Here is a 20,789-nt window from a genome sequence, read left to right on the forward strand (position 1 = left end):
AGCTGTGGGAAGGTTAATCCTCAAAGTAGTATAGCCTTGTGTGATGAAGTTGAGGACACCTATGACAGACAGGTCAATAACCACTCCTGTCCATCACAATGGAACCTTGATTCAGGAGCCAATGGTTGTACAGAAGAGGCGGGACTAAGGAAATATAAGAGGAATGGAAGTCAGTTAAAGATCAGTTAGAGTTTGAGATGAGTTAGGGATGAGAGTTAGAGAGAAGCAGTTTAGGCAGTTAGGACCAGCCTTGTGTAGGTAAAGGTTCCCCTTGACAATTTTTGTCTAGTCATGTTCGACTCTAGGGGGCGGTGCTCATCGCCATTTCCAAGCCATAGAGCCAGCGTTTGTCTGGAGACAATCTTCCGTGGCCAGTGCGACTTAGACACGGAACGCTGTTACCTTCCCACCGAGGTGGTCCCTATTTATCTACTCGCATTTGCATGCTTTTGAACTGCTAGTTTGGCAGGAGCTGGGACAAGCAACGGAAGCTCACTCTGTTGCGTGGATTTGATCTTACGACTGCTGGTCTTCTGACCCTGCAGCACAGGCTTCTGTGGTTTAGCCTGCAGCGCCACCACATCCCTGTAGCCTTGTGTTAAAGAAGAGTAATAGAGAGATGGGGAATAAGATAAGAAATGAATAAATACTCTGATTAAAATGATTCTACCCAAATATAAATGTTACCAAAGCACAATTTATTAAATGAATAAAAGACGATCCATGATTCACTTTACATGATTTCCTGATAAACACTTAAATAAACATTGTTACATTGAAGTACTGTGATATATTTGATAGAGTGAGAATAAATCCTCTGGTGGCAGCGGAAAAGGGTTGAAAAATAAATGTCATACCCGAAAGTGGAACCTGGGTTGTGTGGAAGAACAAACAGGGGAACTGGGTGTGTGTGACAACACCAAACAGAGAATTTTGGCCCAACAATGGCAGCCCTTACCTGGCATCAAAGTCAAAAATCCAATTCCTAAGAGCTTGAGGACTAAAAAAAAGAAACTTCTCAATGACTGTAAACCTTTAACTGACACCACTGTGCCCGTCCTCCCATCTCCAATTGCTCCAGCCAGCAGTACAGTGGTGCCTCGCTTGATGATTACCTCATTAGATGAGGAAATCGCTTGATGATTAGTTTTTTGCAATCTTGCGATCGCTAAACGATGACTGAATGGGCTTTTTTCGCTTAACGTTGATCAGTTCCCTGCTTTGGGAACCGATTTTTTGCTTAACGACAATCAAAAACAGATGATCGTTGGGTTTCAAAATGGCAGCCCGCTGTGCAAAATGGCTCCCTGCTGTGCTTTAGGATGGATTCCTCGCATTACAGGCATTGGAAAATGGCCACCCTATGGAGGATCTTCGCTGGACGCTGAGGTATTTCGCCCATTGGAATACATTGAACCGGTTTTCAATGCATTTCAAAGGGCTTTTTCATTTCGCTTGACGAAGATTTCGCTTAACAGCGATTTGAACAGAACTAATTATCCTCATCAAGCGAGGGACCACTGTACTTGGTCAGGGAGTGGTCCTCCATGCTATTTAGCGTATCTCAATATCTAAAATAGGCCAAATCAATTCTGGCCATACTTGAAGGGAGAGCCAACTCTGCTCTAATATGAGCCAGAGTCCCTAGAGAGAACCCCAGTATCTGCCTCATGAATTTATTCTGTACAGTCTCTAAACTGGTCTTGATGTCTCCCCGTATTTCTGCCACATAAAACATTTGAACCAACATTTTAGGCAAAATTAAGGGCAGGATTGATTAGCTGACCTCTCTGACATAACCCTCCCCCTCTTTAGTTGCCCTGGCACTCAAGAAGGTTAGGACATTTAGGTGTTGTTTCTAAGAAAGTTTCTCAGCAAAATGCAGCTTCAGATATTTAAATAATTGCAGTTGTTCAAGGGTATGTTAATTAAATGACCAATTTGGGGCCTTTCTCCCCAAAGACTTAGTTTTTGAATAGCTCTTGGAGCTTAACTGTTCTCAACATCTGCCTTACACTGGCATCTGTTTTGAGGGACCATATAAAATGTTTTCCCCTTGTAAATAACCTGGCACTATAAGATCTGTTAAAACCCTGGACTGCATTTTAAGACTACTCTAAGGGTGACATGGTCACTATCGGGTCTATCATCAATTGCTACTGATTATGCATAAGGGATCACAGCAGGTGAACCCAGGATGTAGTTAACTACATTTGTTCCCTTATCAGTTAATTATGTTTAATAACCTTTTGAGTCATCCTAATGGGAACCATTAAGTCAGGCAAGTTAGAATGTATAAATCAAGTGAAAGAGAAATTGGTCTTACTTGTTAATTATCTTATCTTGAGAAGTTTAAGAGTATATCTCCTCCAAGCTCAAATCCTAGGGCTTTTTCCATCATATAATAATTGTTGCCCAATTTGCTAACATTTAAATTACCACAAATTAGAAGAAGATAGTTAGGACACACAGTAAAATTTATTTGACAGTCTTGTCAAATAAATTTTTCAGCTTTGTCTAAACCTCTGTTGCCAATAGGTGTTGGTGGAAGATAGACATTAGCACAAATTAAGAGGCCTAGTTTGATAGTCTCTTGATAGTCAAACTCTTGGTAGTCAAAACCTGCCAAAAATTACAGTTTAAGTCAGCTATTTCCTCCCTCTCCTAGAGTAGAAGAGATTGAGATAGCTAAACCACTACCACAGCCTAAAGGGGAGGTTTTCTGGGCAGAATGATCCCATGTCCTAAATCCCTGTAAATTTAAAAAGTTTTTCTCCAAGAGCCAGGTTGTTGTTGTTGTTGTTGTTGTTGTTATTGTTATTATTATTATTATTATTATTATTATTATTATTATTATTATTACAGTGGTGCCTCGCTTAACGATTGCCTCGTTTAGCGATGTTTTCGCTCAACAATGGTTTTTTAAAAAAGAATTCTATGCATTATTTAACGATGTTTCCTATGGGCGATTTTCGCTTAGCGATTTCGGGACCATGCTTCGCATAGCGAATGCATTTTTAGGTCCCCTGTTTTGCTTAACGTTTTTTCAATTTTAAAAGTGTCTTAAAATGTTCAAAAATGTTTTAAATGCTTGGAATCGTTAGTGCACCTTCTAAAACGTGTGCAAACTTAATTTGGCTTTGATCTGACCTTTCGTTAATTTTTTGTGAATTTTTTCCTCCCCCATAGGAAACAATGGAGCCGTCAAAAGTTGGGCTCCATTGTTTCCTATGGGGGAGAAATAAATTCACAAAAAATTAACGAAGACTCAGAACAAAGCCAAACTAAGTTTGCACATGATTTAGAAGGTGCTCTAACGAACCCAAGCATCTAATACAGTTGCTGACGTTTCGTTAATTTTTTGTGAATTTTTTCCTCCCCCATAGGAAACAATGGAGCCCAACTTTTGACAGCTCCATTGTTTCCTATGGGGGAGAAAGAAATTCACAATAAATTAACGAAGACTCAGAAACTGTTTTAAATGCTTGGATTCGTTAGAGCACCTTGCAAAACCTGTGCAAACGTAGTTTGGCTTCGTTCTGAGTCTTCGTTAATATTTTGTGAATTTTCTTCTCCCCCATAGGAAAGCATGGAGCTGTCAAATTTTGACAGCTGTCAAAAGTTGGTGGGGGAAAAAATTCAGCAAAAATTAACGAAAAGTCAGATAAAAGACAAATTAAGTTTGCACCCGTTTTAGAAGGTGCACTAACGACTCCAGGCATTTAAAACAGTTTTTGAACCTTTTAAGACACACTTAAATTTGCAAAAATGGACATCGCAAAACCATTGAAATGCATTGAATAGGCTTCAATGTATTCCAATGGAGGAAACATTGTATCACTTAATGATGTTTCCTATGGGTTTTTTCGCTTAAGGACGGCAATCCGTGCCTATTGGAACGGATTAACCGGTTTTCAATGCATCTCTATGGGAAAACGCGTTTCGCTTAACCATGTTTTCCCATAACGATGTTTTTTTAACTAATTAACATCGTTAAGCGAGGCACCACTGTATTATTATTATTATTATTATTATTATTATTATTATTATTATTATTGTTAATTGTATTTATACCCCGCCTATCTAGTCATTTCGACCACTCTAGGCAGTTTCTTGGAGGCAAATTATATTAAATGCGTAAAGGTACAGAATGAAATCTGAACCAACTAGTTTATTTTTCCATCCTGCAATATTCCAGGATAGTAGGTTGAGAGGCTAGCTTTGTTACTTACCTGCCAAGTCAATCCTGGAAGGAGGCTGCCAAAGGGGAATATCTGTTGCCCAAGAGCCGCTGAGAGTCAGGATCAGTAGTGATTCCAATTTGGGAAGGCAGATAACTAATCCCTTTGGATGTTTGCTGAAGTCTATGGCTTCCAGGGAGTTTGTAATCAATAGGAAGGTTCCTGATGCTTGATGTTTCTCTCACTTGGGAGCTTTGAATTTTGGTTTTATCTATAGAATCATGGGACTGGTTAATTGAGATACTACTGCGGAAGATTACAAATGGAGGGCAAACCAACTTCTCTCCATGAACCAAATTCGACCCAGGGTGAAGGCTGCCATATTGTATAAGAGATTTGCCAGTGGGCTTGTAAAATTTATATTTAGATGGTGGTTGAAGAGTTTGACTCAATGACATTACCTGTTCTTATGGATTTGAGCTTTTGACAAAGGATGTGGTTCTAGTTTTGAAATTAAACTGCAATTAATCTTTTTAGGCATTTTGTTACTGTAAAGGTATCTTTGTATTTTATTTATTTATTTATTTATTTATTTATTTATTTATTTATTTATTTATTTATTTATTTGCCGCCCACTCTACCTAGAGGTCTCTGGGCAGCTTACAACAATTAAAATTCAATACAATAAGAGATAAAATGATTAAAATACAATTAAAATACAATTAAAATTGCCATCAGGACCCACAGTTGATGTTATTTCAATTAAAAGCCTTCTGGAACAGGAAGGTTTTGACCTGGTGCCGAAATGTCATCAACGTCAGCGCCAGACGAATTTCAGTTGACAGGGAATTCCATAGTCTGGGGGCAGCAGCCGAGAAGGTCCTTTGTCTACAAGCCATTCCTCTTACCTCGAGGGAATGGCTCTTTCAAAAGAGCCCCCTGGCTAGATCTTAACTGCCAGGTAGGCTCATATGGAAGGAGGTGGTCCTTCAAGTATCCAGGGCCCAAGCCGTTTAGGGATTTATACGTCAGGACAAGCACTTTGAATTGGGCCCGGACAGCAACTGGTAACCAATGTAACTTATACAGAATCGGCTTGATGTGCTCTCTAGCAGTCCCACCACTCACCAGCCGCGCAGCTCGATTCTGGACCAGTTGCAGTCGCCGGACCGTCTTCAAAGGCAGCCCCACGTAAAGCGCATTGCAGTAATCTATGTGGGATGTTACCAGTGCATGTGTAACTGTCATGAGACTCCGCTTGTCCAGGTAGGGCCATAGCTGGTATAATTTCCGCAGCTGAAGGAAAGCGCCCCTGGCCACCGAGTCCAGCTGGGCTTCCAGTGTTAGACTGGGGTCCAGGAGCACCCCAAAGCTGCGGACCCTGTCCCTTAGGGGGAGTGTAACCCCATTCAGGGCAGGGAAATGGCCCTTCAACCTGTCCGGTGAAGCACCCACTAACAGCACTTCCGTCTTGTCAGGATTGAGTTTCAATTTATTAACCCTCATTAAGTCCATTATCAGGTCCAGACACGAGTTCAGCACAGAAACTGCCTCCCCTGGATTGGTGGAAAACAAGAGGTAGAGCTGAGTATCGTCAGCATATTGTTGACTCCTCAGCCCAAAACTCCTGATGACCTCTCCCAGCGGTTTCAAGTAGATGTTGAACAGGTTGGGGGACAGTATTGAGCCCTGAGGAACCCCATGACATAACTGCCATGGGGCAGAGCAACTGTCCCCCAGCACCACCCTCTGGACACGGTCAGCCAGGAAGGAGCGGAACCACCGCAAAGCGGTGCCCCCAACTCCCAACCCAGACAGCCTATCCTGGTCTTTGGATGGATTATATGCATTCCCCTTCTGAATGATATTGCTCTACAGTGGTGCCTCGCTTTACGATTGTCCCATTTAACGATGAAACCGCATTACGATGAACTTTTTGCGATCGCTTTTGTGATCGCAAAATGATGTTTCTTATGGGGGAATTTTGCTTTGCGATGATGGGTTCCCTGCTTCGGGAACTGATTCTTCGCAAAATGATGATTTTCCAACAGCTGATCGGCGGTTTCAAAATGGCCGCCCTATGGAGGATTTTCACTGGACGGTGAGTTTACAGCCCTTTGGGATGCATTAAATGGGTTTTAATGCATTTCAATTGTTTTTTTCTTTTCACATTACAACGTTTTCATTCTACAGCGATTTCGCTGGAACGAGTTAATGTCGTAATGCGAGGCACCACTGTACTTTTAAACTTATATAAAAGGTTCCAGAAGTTGTGGGCATGCTTAACATCAGCAAAAGTCAGAAGCATCTTGTCTCTCTACATTTGAGCTTTGTGATGTCATATCTATTAAGGGGTCTCAATCATCTCCTAGTATTGGATACCCATATGTTATTTGGCCTTCTTAGCGGCCAGTTGAAAATAGCAATATGCGGTGTGTGGTTGAGGGCTATTCATTAAAGGTGTGTGGTTGAGGGCTGTTCATTAAAGAGTCTTTTCTGCATGTTGCCACTGCAGGTGAGGCTGAAAGATGATTACTTTCCAAGTTTCATCCTGCCATTCATCTACAAGTATTAGGTCTGCATTTGAAAAGGCTAGATTGAAGACCTCAGTAACATTTCTTAAGTTACATATTCTAGCCAGGGACCTTGAAGTCTTCTCAGAATTAGTGGCATTATTTTCTTCAGAGGCCATATAGGACACTGGCCCTTTACTCAAACATTTTCCTCTCTCGTTTCTGATGTATCCATCACATTTCCAGCCTAGTAATCTCCCTGGACTGTATGAATGGGGTTTGGTGGAGATGCTGCTTTTAAAATCCCAGCTCTGTCAGAGCAGCAATACATTGTAGAGTTGCTTTCGTGTCAGAGATTTCTTGTTTTAAAGAGTGCAGCTTATCAAAGATGTTTTGATTTGCCTGTGCTGAGAAGAAACACTGATTGCATAGCTGAGTGTAAATATTTCTGGCATGCTCACTATCCAGTTCATGGGATGTTTCTGCAAGTTCCTCTGCAACTTTATCCTTGGATCCAGGGGTTGCAGAATATTAATGTTTATGGGGCAGATCCATTAATACAATTGAAGCCCTTTCTAGAAATCCTGAGTCCAGTGACCAGTTGCCAACTGTATTTCCAGAATGAAGGTCCCCTACTGCAGCACCTAGGTGATTCCCACCATTGTTCATGCCTCAGCTATCTAAAATAGTTGGAGTACTTGAGGCAATTGCCCCAGATTGCCTTTGCACAGGAGGAATGGAATAATTATGCTGTACAGTAGGATCTAGGAGAACACAAAACTCTAATTGATTTTTGGGATCGGCTGCTAACAACTTTGTTTGCCTAAGCATGGGATATCTAGGCCCTAGTGACAACCATAGGTTAAATCTATAAATTTAACTTTACATAAAAGCAGATAGTTGAAAACAACAACAACAGGAGGAGCACGGTTCTGAAGAAGTAACAGTTCTTATATAAACCTGCAAAAAACTTCTCTCTTCCCAATGCTCTTAATACTCTTGGGGACACAGAGTCAGTGGCAAATAAATACAGTGGACCCTCGACTTACGAAGGTCCCTACTTATGAAAATTTAGAGGTATGAAAAGCTCCCGCTGCAAAATTTTGGTTCAACTTGTGGCCAGAGCTTTGAACTACGAAAGGGTGGGAAATTCAAAGCCGCTCCCGCTACCCTTTGTCTCTGGTCCCCACTGCCCTCTGCCTCCCATCCCTGTGGGGACAGGAAGCAGAGGGCAGTGGGTGCAGCTTTGGAAGCCCGGAAAGCCAAAAGTCGCTCCGCGCCTGCTGCCAGCTTCCAAACCCCCTCCACTGCCCTCTTGTCTCCCGTCACCATTGCCCTCTGCCTCCTGTTCCCATGGGGACAGGAGGCAGAGGGCACTGGGGACAGGAGGCAGAGGGCAACAGGGACGGGAGGCAGAGGGCAGCGGATGCAGCTTTGGAAGCCCGGCAAGCTGAAAGTCACTCCACGCCCGCTACCGGCTCTCAGTTTCCCAGGCTTCCAAACCACCTCCGGTGCCCTCTGTCTCCCATCCCTGTTGCCCTCTGCCTCCTGTTCCCATGGGGACAGGAGGCAGAGGGCAGCGGGGACAGGAGGCAGAGGGTGCAGCTTTGGAAGTCCGGGATTTTTCTTCTTTGGCTGGAATGGATTAAATGGTTTTCAATGCATTCCTATGGGAAATGGACCCTCGACCTACAGACCACCATTCCAGTACAGATTAATTCCGTAAATCGAGGGTCCACTGTATAGAGGCACATTCCCAGGACAGCACAAAAAGCAATGTTCCCCTCCAAGGCTCTTCAAATAGTAGACAGACCTCTTTGCTCACTTAGGCAACAAAAAACATGAAAGGTTGCTAAGATACAGTCATGGCCAAAAATATTGGCACCCTTGCAATTCTGGATTCTTGAGTTAGTGAGGAGAAAGGAGTTAAGGAAATAATATGGAGTCTGTAGAAATAAAACAGATCAAATTTAGAATGTCCATTGTTCAGATGAGTGCTATATAAATTAAATGAATAAATAGGATAATAGATTATAAGGAAATATGTGAGAATATTGTAAAGGTTATATGTCTGTTTATTGTTTTTTTCACTTTAGTTTGAACTATGTGATAAATTACATTTCTTACTTTCCTTTATATCTGATTTCCACTAATAAAGTGTTTTTGTTTGACACCCTAAAAATGTCCCTCTTTATTTCCAAATAACACTATCCTTCCCATTCCAGTTTGAAGGAGAAACAGCATCTGTGCTGAGTTCCACTACCTTCTTAAATCTTACTAAATGGTTTATTATACTATAAGGCTTCAGCATTGAGCTGGATAAAGGAATGGATTATGCTGGATAATCAAAGACTTTTAAAATTAGGACATGATCTAAGACTAGGATGGCATGCATATATAAATCTTTTATTTCTTAAATCTTTTATTTTTTAATCCATTCTACAAAGAAACTTTTATTGTTTTTATTGTTTTACTAAAAAAAGAGTTCAGATTTTAAAACTCCACTGAGACTGCAAAACTGCTTAATAAGGCAGGAAAAGTGGGAGAGAAACAAGGAGGTTCAAGGCTGCAGTGTTTTAATTATTTAATCGCTTAATCATTGGAAGCTGCCTGATAAGCCGAGTTATTTTGCTTATTGGGTGGCCTTTGGAAAGGAGGAGTGCAGAGAAAGAATTTATCAGAATGCTGAGGCCTGGAATGAAGCTTTATTTGCAAATCCACACTGACCCGTTGAGGTTAACCTGTTGGACTTGGAGAAAAAGCTGGTTGTCCACACAAGTGGGTTGTTTGTTTATATGGGGTCTACTTCCACCTAGACATGAAATGAGATTTTCCTGCTCTTCATTCCCAGAGCTCGACTTTGTCAGAGCTTATAACAGGCCCCAAACCTCCTACAGTCATAGCCAAAAATATTGGCACCCTTGCAATTCTGTCAGAAAATGCAACCCTTCTCTCAGAATATTGTTGCAATTGCATATGTTTTGGTACTCACACGTTCATTTCTTTGGTTTGCGTTGGAACAACACACAAAAAAAAGAAGAGAGAAGAAAAGTCAAGTCTGATACAGTCCCACACAGAAACCCAAAAATGCACTGGCCAAAATTATTGGCACCCTGTCTAAATTGTAAGAAATAAATTATTTTCAATCATGTGATGCTGCTTTAATTTGTATTTAGACATACCTGTCACAAGTAAGATGTGTGGGCAATATAGCAATCAGACTTGCAACCAGTTAAGATGGAGAAAAGTTGACTCAACCTTTGTGTTGTGTGTGACACTGAGCATGGAGAAAAGAATGAAATGTAAACAGCTGTCTATGGATTGGAGAAAAAAATTATGGAAAAACATCGACAATCTCAAGGCTACAAGTCAGGGATTTGTGTTCTCAGGTTACCATATGTCACCCTGATATAGTCCCAAAGGAAAATATAATAGACCAGGAAAAGATTTCTGTTAAGGGAACTGGGGCTGAGGTTGTGGTCTTACCAATGGCTCAAATACTGGTGCAATACAAGACATGGTCTGGAATTTGGAAAGTGGCCATATCTGATCAAATTCCTGCTCCATGTTTAATAGGACTAAATCTGGCTGAGCATGTACAGAGAATGAGTTGTGACAACTCATTCTCAGGAAAGACTAATTAAAGCCACTGAGGAAAACAATGACAATGATAATCTACCTGAAGACAGTGAAGAGAAAGGAACAGCTTATTTAGTCACTATAAGAAATGCTAAGAATCCCTCCTTTATTCAAGAACAAAAGGAAGACCCTACCTTAAATGAATGCTTTGCACAACTTAAGCAAATTCCCCTGAAAATCCTTAATGATAACATATAGAGGAAGACCTATTATATAGAGAAGTTTTAGTGAATCCTACTAGGGGAGGAGGAAGTATACACAAACAATTGCTCGTACAAATTGTTGAAAGCCTTCGCGAATAAATTGTTAGTGCCTTTTAAATATAGAGTGATCCAGAATTAGTGGTTGAATATGTAGATAAGTTATAGAACTCATTACAACTGCCCTGCAAACAGCAGCAGAGAACTTATAGAGCTCTCAGGAAAAACAAAAACGATGGTACGACAGTAAAGCCAGGGAAAATGAGTGAAGTGAATTACGTAGTTCAGAGGGAAGGAGAAGAAGGCCAAAAGATGGTACACATGAATATGATCAAGCCCTATCATAGAAAGGAGAATTTTGCCTTATATGCTATTAAAGAAACTCCCAATGAGAAACTGAGTTGCAATGGTGGGAAGGGAGGGGTGATCCCCAGGATAACCCAGAAGAAGCCATTATTAGCCCTGCTCTATTACCAAAGCAGAGAGAGGAAATTAAAAACATTCTGCAGAAATATAAACAAGTGTTCTGAAATAAATCTGGTGTGGCCAAGGGTGTGGTGCACAAGAAAGATACAGGTGATGCACAACCCATAGCCGTCACTCCTTACGAGGTAACAAGGCCCTATGTTGCCAAGGTCCGTGGGGAACTTGATGAAATGTTGAAACAAACATTATTAATTCTTCCATGAGTCCTTGGGCAGCATCAATAGTGTTGGCTTCTGTATAAACCACCTCACTAAAACCGATGCTTACTTGCTGCCTCAGTTAGATGACCTTACAGAGGCCACAGGGAAATGCAATTGTATTTCAAGCCTCTACCTAACTAAGGGGTTTTGGCAGGTGCCAATGGACCCCAAAGATAGAGAAAAGACTGTTTTTTGTAGTCCCTGGGCCCGTTCAAATTTCAAGCAATGGGGTTCGGGCTCAAGGATGCAACCTTTCAGAGGCTAGTAGACCAAACCTTACAAGGGCTGAGAGAGTTTAGGTAAAGGTAAAAGATCCCCTTGACATTTAATCCAGTCATGTCCGACTCTAGGGTGCAGTGTTCATTCTCGTTTCCAAGCCATAGAGCCAGCATTTTGTCCGTAGACAGTATCCGTGGTCACGTTGCCAGCATGATTAGACACGGAATGCCATTACCTTCCCAACATGGTGGTATCTATTTATCTACTTGCATTTGCATGCTTTCGAACTGCTAGGTTGGCAGTTTACAGTAGTTTATATATTTTTAATTTTATTTTTAAATTAATTATTACAAAAGCAACTATACAACAAAAGGAGAGGCAAAAAAAACAGGACTGACAGCTAAATACAACAAAAACATATAAACAGGAGGATATTTGCTTTCATACAATATCTAAAAAGCTCTTGACTTCATGACTGTGATGTAGTAATCTCTAATGCATTCTCTACTCATCTCTGTTTCTGGGCCCAATCATAAAACATTTCCCAATTTTCCTTAATATATATTCTTGGGTTCTCACATAGTGTCTCTGATAAGCTATCAATTTTCAGAATATCTAATAACTTTTTAAGTCCTCTTTCTTCGGAATTTCCTGCATTTTCCATCTCTGGGCCCAGATCAGCCTTGCACCTGTGAATACTGTATGTACAACAGTATATATTTAATTTTTTATCAATAATTTCTGCAATTATAGTCAATAAAAACATTTCTGGTTTAAACGTTATTTCCTGATGTATAATTTCTTGTGCAATATCTTTTATCTGTTTCCAAAAATGTTTTGCTTTATTGCAAGTCCACCACATGAAAAAAAAGTTCCTGGTTGCTGAGAACACCTCCAATGTAAGTTGCTTGGCTGCGATACCATTTTTGGTAATTTTACAGGTGTATAATACCATCTATGAAACATTTTTAAAACAATTTCTCTCAAGTTTACTGATTTGAGCCATCTATAATTCTCGTTCCACATTTGAGTCCACTAATTTATATATTGCAACTGAAGTTTTGCACCCATTTGTTTATCAGTTTTACCCTTTCGTATTCTACATTATATTCTAACAAAAAGTATACATTTTCTGTATAATTTTCTCACTAGTATAAATCTACAATTCATCCACCTGTACCTTCCCCTCATAAAAGCCCACTGATTTATCTTTTTTAAAACTTTGGTTCTAATTTTAGCCTTGTCCACCAATCTGTTTGTAAACCCAATTGCTTCAACTCTTCTGTATTTTTAATTGTACTTTGATTAATAATTCTTTGTAGGTATATCTCCATTCTATCATTAATGAGGGTTGAGTAAAGGCTTCCAGCAGTGCTACCCAGATCAGGATTTTTTATACAGTACATTTGCTCTCGAAATCTTTGCCACACCTGGTATAATGCTTTCCTTACTATATGATTAAAAAACCTATTTGATCTTAACCCTTGCTGTACCATATATATGCATGCCATCCTAGTCTTAGATCATGTCCTAATTTTAAAAGTCTTTGATCATCCAGCATAATCCATTCCTTTATCCAGCTCAATGCTGAAGCCTTATAGTATAATAAACCATTTGGTAAGCTGATTGAGGAGACAGGGAAAGACAGGAGGGCCTGGCATGCTCTGGTCCATGGGGTCACGGAGAGTTGGACATGACTTAATGACTAAACAACAACAAAGCTCATTCCTCTTCTTTATTTTAAGTCCTGTAGAGCTTTTATTCTTGGTTTTTTAGCTTGCCAAATTAATGTAGAAATCACTGCATCAACTTCCTTAAAGTATTTATAATTCAGCAATATTGGTAAATTTTGGAATACAACCAACAGCTTTGGCAAGATATTCATTTTTATAATAGCAATTCTACCTAGCAGTGAGAGTTGTAATTTAGCCCAAATTTCAGGTTTTCCTTGTCTTTCTTTAAATATTGGAAGATAATTGTCTTTCATCAAAGTACTTGTTTTTTTGTGATGCATATTCCCAGATATTTAATCTTTGTCTTGTGTTCAAATCCTGTTTCCATTTCTAATTTCTTTGTCTCTTCTTGTCTCATATTTTTTGTCAAGAATTTAATTTTTTCATAATTTGAGATCTGCGACTGCCCCAAAGTTTTCAATCGTATCTATAATTCTCTGACCAATTCCTCTGGGTTTTCTAATAATATTACCAAATCATCAGCATAAGCTTGTTATTTACATTCTTTTCCATTTATTCTCAGCCCTCTGATTTTGGAATCATTCCTTATTTGTTTATTTAGTATTTCTAGTGTCAAAATGAAAAGTAAAGGTGCTAGGGGGCATCCTTGTCTTATTCCTTGTTGAACTTGAATCTCTTCTGAGATTTGACCGTTAATCTTGACTCTTGCTTTTTGTTGTAAATAAACTGATTCGACTGCTTGTAAAAAAACCTCCTTGAAGTCCCATCATCTTTAATTGACTCAACATAAAGTTCCAATTAACATTATCAAAGGCCTTTAATGCATCTAAAAAAAAATCAGCATCATTTGTTTTTCTGGATGCGCTTCATAATATTCCAATATATCTATCACTATTCTTATATTTGTTCCTAATCTCCTTTTAGGGAAAAATTTAAAGAAATAGCAATGAAATTTTATCAACATTTATATTAAAAGAAACATATCTTTGCAACAACAAGAAAAATATTTCCACCCTGGAAATTTTTGGAGCAACAGTTTAAAAATCTGAACAGTCCTATAGCAATATATGAAATAACAGAAGCTTGGAAAAAAAACAGAAGAATAACAAGACACTAGGGCCAGATGGGTTGCCAGAAGAATATTATAAAATCTTACAGGAAGAATTGATGTCACATTTTAAAAAACTAGTAGAAGCTATCGAGAAAGGTGGAAAATTTCCTGAATTATGGAAAGAGGGACAGATACCTTTAACACACAAATCAGGAATTGAAAGCAATCAAATTAAAAATTACAGACCATTAGCAATTTTAATGTGGACTGCAAGATATTCCCACACTTAAAAGAGCTACTGGTCTGTCAAAGTAAGATGATGATGCAACATCTGGGGATGATGCAACACCCATGTAAAGGAAGATGATGCAACCCTTGAAGTGATTGGACAGAAGCATCAGTTTAACTGTATATAAGGAAACATTGTGAACATGAATGTATCTCCTTCTTTCCTATATGCTACTATCCTCTATGTTACTTTGCCACACGGAAGGTCTGCTACTTTGTACATCTGTATATATTTGTTAATACATGTGTCTTTTTGTAGAAGAGCGTGTGTGTTTTTTCCTTCAACCAGAGAACTCTGCACATTAAACAGCAAGAAGCTGACATGGTCTATAATTTTTAATTTGATTCCTTTTCGTTCTTGATTTGTGTGTGGATTTGTGTGTGTGATTTAAATGTGGACTACAAGATATTCCCCCTGAATGAATTGCTGCCTTGTCGTGGCAAAGGGGCTTGAGTAATTCAGAGAAGCTATGGGCTATGCCATGCAGGGACATCTAAAACAGACAGGTCATAGTGGAGAGTTCTGACTAAATGCAATCCTCCTGGAGCAGGAACTGGCAAGCCACGTCAGTATCTTTGCCGAGAAAACTCCATGGACAGAAATAAAAGGCTAAAAGATATGTCACTGGAAGATGAGCCCCTATGGTCGGAAGGTGTCCAACATACTACTGAGGAAGAGTGGAGGACAAGTACAAGTAGCTCCAGAGATAATGATGTGGATGGGCCAAAGCTAAAAGGTCACTCAGCTGCAGACACGCCTGGAAGTGAAAGGAAAATCCGCAAAGAAAAATACTTCGCAGAAACCTGGAATGTAAGATCTATGAACCTTGGTAATCTGGATGTGGTCAAACAGGAGATGGCAAGAATAAACATTGACATCATGCGCATCAGTGAACTAAAATGGACGGGAAAGCGTGAATTCAGTTCAGATGATTATCATATCTACTATTCTGGGCAAGGATCCCATAGAAGAAATGGAGTAGCCCTCACAGTCATGTTGTGGGGAAAAATGAGTGTGAAAAGCTGTACTGGGATATAATCTCAAAAATGATAGCATGATGTCAATACAAATCCAAGGCAGACATTTCAACATCACAATAATCCAAGTTTATGCACCAACCACCAATGCTGAGGAGACTGAAATTGACCAATTCTATGAAGACTTACAACACCTTCTAGAACTGACACCAAAGAAAGATGTTCTCATTATAGGGGACTGGAATGCTAAAGTATGGAGTCAAGAGATAAAAGAAACAACAGATAAGTTTGGCCTTGGAGTTCAAAACGAAGCAGGGCAAGGGCTAATAAAGTATTGTCAAGAGAACAAGTTGGTCATGACAAACACTCTTTACCAATAACACAAGGGGCACATGGACATCACCAGATGGGCAATACCAAAATCAGATTGATTATATTCTCTGCAGTCAAAGATGGAGAAGCTCTATACAGTCAGCAAAAACAAGACCTGGAGCTGATTGTGGCTCTGATCATCAGCTTCTTATAGCAAAATTCAAGCTCAAACTGAATAAAGTAGGAAAAAACACTGGTTTACTCAGGTATAATCTAAATCAAATCACTTATGAATACACAGTGGAAGTGAAGAACGGATTTAAGGAACTAGACTTGGTGGACAATGTGCCTGAAGAACTATGGATGGAGGTTCATAACATTATAAAGGAGGCAGCAACAAAAACCATCCCAAAGAAAAGGAAATGCAAGAAAGCAAAGTGGCTGTCCAAAGAGGCCTTAATAGCAGAGAAGAGAAGGGAAACAAAATGCAAGGGAGATAGGGAAAGTTACAGAAAATTGAATGTACACTTCCAAAGAATAGCAAGGAGAGACAAGAGGGCCTTCTTAAATGAACAGTGCAAAGAAATAGAGGAAAATAATAGAAAGGGAAAAACCAGAGATCTATTCAGGAAAATTGGAGGTATTAAGGGAACCTTTTTTGCAAAGATGGACATGATAAAGGACAAAAAATGGTAGTGACATAACAGAAGCAGAAGAAATAAAGAAGAGGTGGCAAAAATATACAGAGGAATTATACCAGAAAGATCTAGATTTCCCGGACAACCCAAATAGTGTGGTTGCTGACCTTGAGCCAGACATCCTGGAAAATGAAGTCAAGTGGGCCTTAGAAAGCATGGCTAACAACAAGGTCAGTGGAGGTGATGGCATTTCAGCTGAACTATTAAAAATCTTAAAATATGACGCTATGAAGGTGCTACACTCAATATGCCAGCAAGTTTGGAAAACTCAACAGTGGCCAGAGGATTGGAAAAGATCAGTCTACATCCCAATCCCAAAGAAGGGCAGTGCCAAAGAATGCTCCACAATTGCACTCATTTCACACACTAGCATGATTATGCTAAAAATCCTACAAGGTAGGCTTCAGCAGTATATGGATCGAGAATTCAGAGATGTACAAGCTGGATTTCGAAGGGGCAGAGGAATTAGAAACCAAATTGCTTACATGTGCTGAATTATGTATGGAGAAAGCCAGAGCATTCCAGAAAAACGTCTACTTCTGCTTCATTGACTACGGAAAAGCCTTTGACTGTGTGGACCACAGCAACCTATGGCAAGTTCTTAAAGAAATGGGAGTGCCTGGCCACCTTATCTACCTCCTGAGAAATCTATATGTAGGACAGGAAGCAATCATTAGAATTGGATATGGGACAATTGATTGAATTCCAAGCCGGAATAAATATCAACAACCTCATATATGCAGATGATACCACTCTGATGACAGAAAGTGAGGAGGAATTAAAGAACTTCTTAATGAGCATGAAAGAGGAGAGTGCCAAAAACGGTCTGAAGCTCAACATCAAAAAACCTAAGATCATGGCCAGTGGTCCCATCACTTCCTGGTAAATAGAAGGGGAAGATATGGAGGCAGTGACAGATTTTACTTTCTCGGGCTCCATGATCATTGTAGATGGAGACAGCAGCCTTGAAATTAAAAGACACCTGCTTCTTGGGAGGAAAGCGATGACAAATCTTGACAGCATCTTAAAAAGCAGAAACATCACCTTGCCAACAAAGGTCCGGATAGTCAAAGGTATGGTTTTTCCTGTAGTGATGTATGGAAGTGAGAGCTGGACCATAAAGAAAGCTGACTGCCGAAGAACTGATGCTTTTGAATTGTGCTGCTGGAGGAGGGTCTTGAGAGTCTCCTGGACTGCAAGGAGAACAAACCTAACCATTCTTAAGGAAATCAACCTTGAGTGCTCACTGGAAGGACAGATCCTGAAGCTGAGGCTCCAATACTTTGGCCATGTCATGAGAAGAGAAGACTCCTTGGAAAAGATCTTGATGTCAGGAAAGTGTGAAGGCAAGAGGAGAAGGGGACGACAGAGGATGAGATGGTTGGACAGTGTCATTGAAGCAACCAGTATGAATTTGACCCAACTCCAGGAGGCAGTGGAAGATAGGAGGGCCTGGCATGCTCTGGTCCATGGGGTCACGAAGAGGCGGACACGACTAAACGACAACGACAAATCAAGAAAAAGGGCTTTTCTCAGATCACACAGTTCAACTTAAAAAATTAGAGTACTACTGGCATAAGCAAAGCTTAGTATGAAGAAGGCATTTTGTCATAGAGCCTCTTAACCTCTGTTTCATGCTTCTTTTTCAGTGGCATATATTTCTGTTCTATGTTTTGTTAATTAAGCAGTACCACTTCAAACATAACCATATACAGTGGTGCCCCGCACAGCGAGGTTAATCTGTTCCGGATTAACCTTCGCTGTGGGAAACATTGCTGTGCGGGAGGGAAAAAGCCATAGAAACGCATTGAACTTTGGCTTTCAAACTCACCGTTCAGCGAAGTTCCTCCATAGGCGGCAGCCATTTTCGCGCCCTCCCCGCGCAGCCATTTCGGGGCTTCCGCAGCGTTTTCGCGCGCTCCCCTTGCTTACCAAGGGCGCGAAAACGCTGCGCCCCGGCCCCTTTCGGCTGTTCCGGCGGCCATTTTTTACCCGCCGAACAGCTGATCGGCGGGTCGCAAAGCGAAGGTCGGTAAGCGAGCAGCTTACCGACCTTCGCTCTGCGATTTTTGCCCATTGGGGCCATCGTTGTGCGATCGCTTTAGCGATCGCAAAAGCGTCACCGTAGAGCGAATTCATCGCTCTATGGTGCGCTCGTTGTGCGAGGCACCACTGTAGTCCAAAAAGCAGTGTATTTCTGGATTTACCATTTGAAGAATAAACTTTAGAAAAATACTGGAATAGACTATATTAGAGATGAGGGCTTCATCTACAAACACAAAGTCCACTTGCACAGGTGGCTGGCCTGATTACCTCCCAACCCCAGACCACTTACTGCATGGTGCATGTAGCCAGAGTCATCTTCTGCACCCAATCACAGCAGTAGCTTGGCTGCTGCAGCCCCACCTCATTGCTCACCCACCACTCGGTGGCTGAGCAGGGAGACTCATCCTCCTGCCCCCTTGCTGAAGTGGCTGGGCAAGCAAGAGGGGCTACGGCAGCCAGGCAACTGCTGTGATTGGGGCACAGAAGATGATGCTGGCCATGCATGCTGCATGGTAAGTGGTCTAGTGGGATCTGGGGGTGGGTATGTATCAAGCCAGCCACCTATGCTAGTGGTCTTCGTATCTCTAGACTATATTATAGAAATGTTTATCTGATTATATGTCACTATTCAAAGGAACAGATTTATAATCCTAAATCTATCTGTTCCCATGCCTATAGCACCATTATCATCATACATACTTATAGCAAATGTAGATTTGGCGTTGACAACTTCAGTGCTAATGAACTTCATTAGGTACACAGTTATTTAGCAGTCTGATTCTACTTACCAGAAATCTCTGCCACAATCCATACATGAAAGGCACTGGCAGCTCCAGCATATATTTACATGTTTTCCAACATGTCCCTTCTTCACAGATTCTCCACATGCATTACAGGTAAAAACAACCATCTTGCAAACTAGCTGAATGTTTTTCAAGAGCTATTAAATTTGATAGTCTTCCAGAAAATTCTAAAAATAGAATTGACAGCTGTTATACAGTACCTAAAACAAATATACTTTAAAAAACAGTTACTAAAGAGAGATCTGACACAGATATACAGTATATCTATCAAAACAATACAAGAGTGGAGGAAGCGATTAGTCCGAACAAGCACATAACAGATATTTAAAGGTGGGGAAATTCTGTGACTGTTATGGCACCAGTCTAGGGTGCCATAATGTTCAAAGAACTTTGAACACCAGCACTGACTCAAAATAAGTTCTGGGAAACAGAGAATCAATACAGTAGGAAACCATTTCCTCTGCTCCTAATGCTACACTGATGATAATTTAATTTACAAGGGTGAAATTGGCAATCCATCTCATGAAATACATACAGTACTCCCAAACTCATTTCCCCCTTCTCATGGAGAGAAAATAAAAAAAACACAACATCTCCCTGTCAATGTATCACACCTGTTTGGGTCTAAATGTGCAGTCTACCACTTGCCAAGACCCAGATATCCGCAATGTCACACTACAACACAGGGGTGGCTTCTCATCCTTTATTCTCCTGCAACTCTTTCCTGGCCCTCAACTTGCAGTTATTTACTCTGGAATGCAGTCTGAAGCAAAGCGTATCAGTAAAACGATCCAGGCAGTTTGCTAACTTGAGAAAGTTACGCCTCCTTCGCAACACTGTCAAAACATATTCAGCAATAGGTATAAGGAGCAGAAGCTCACGCACAATGGGCCAGGTAGCTCTCAGGTTCACTCTCGCCGTTTGGTCTAAGGAGATGGAAGTGGCTGGGATGTGAAGAATGCAACCACTGGAACATTTTAAACGGAAACCCCCGCCCCTCAATTTATTAAATCAAGAAACCTGGCACAAAATATATACATCTAGGCCAGGAAGCGGAAACCAGGAACAAAAAATGTCGTGCTATTCGTACTTTACATGTCAGAAATCAGGTCTTACCGCAAGTAATCCCTTTGCTAAGTAGTTCTGGTTCCCTGAGGAGAGTTCCTGAGCGACACACGTGTTTCCACAGAGTGAGCTAAAGTTCTAGTTATACAGAGGTCGGTAAGATTCAAATGATCGATGAGGAAAAAGAGAGGAACTACGTGACGTTTACGAGGCGACCGGAAGAACTATCTGGCCCTTCTGCCTTCATTTTTGACCATGGAGATTTGTTTATAGAAATGGCAAGGGAAAACGCGACACGGATCCACTCTACCCAGAGGGCATTTATGACTGGCGACCTTTTAAACTCTAGCCAGAAACCTCATCCACTATTAGAAATACACCGCCTGAACTTCCACGACAGTGGCGTCGTGAATCCC

General features: G+C 40.7%; 1 protein-coding gene across 6 annotated transcripts in view; it reads right to left on the minus strand.

The window, feature by feature from the left end:
• LYAR (Ly1 antibody reactive) overlaps window positions 1-20,663 on the minus strand; it is a 46,666-nt gene extending 26,003 nt beyond the window's left edge. For 4 of the 6 annotated variants that reach the window (XM_078394086.1, XM_073001031.2, XM_020813310.3 and 1 more), the window contains exons 1-2: window positions 20,425-20,663; window positions 19,294-19,475 (exon numbers count right to left, since the gene is read on the minus strand). In XM_078394086.1, the coding sequence (XP_078250212.1) occupies window positions 19,294-19,415 (122 nt within the window). In that variant the 5' untranslated portion in view covers window positions 19,416-19,475; window positions 20,425-20,663. Of the gene's footprint in view, window positions 1-15,392; window positions 17,955-19,293; window positions 19,476-20,193; window positions 20,302-20,424 lie in introns of those variants that run through there. The other 2 variants (XM_078394087.1, XM_020813309.3) reach the window with 2 other exon arrangements.
• Window positions 20,664-20,789: the final 126 nt, after the last annotated feature.

Source organism: Pogona vitticeps, chromosome 5 (genome assembly GCF_051106095.1).
Source record: "Pogona vitticeps strain Pit_001003342236 chromosome 5, PviZW2.1, whole genome shotgun sequence".
In the NCBI taxonomy this organism is placed as follows: domain Eukaryota; kingdom Metazoa; phylum Chordata; class Lepidosauria; order Squamata; family Agamidae; genus Pogona; species Pogona vitticeps.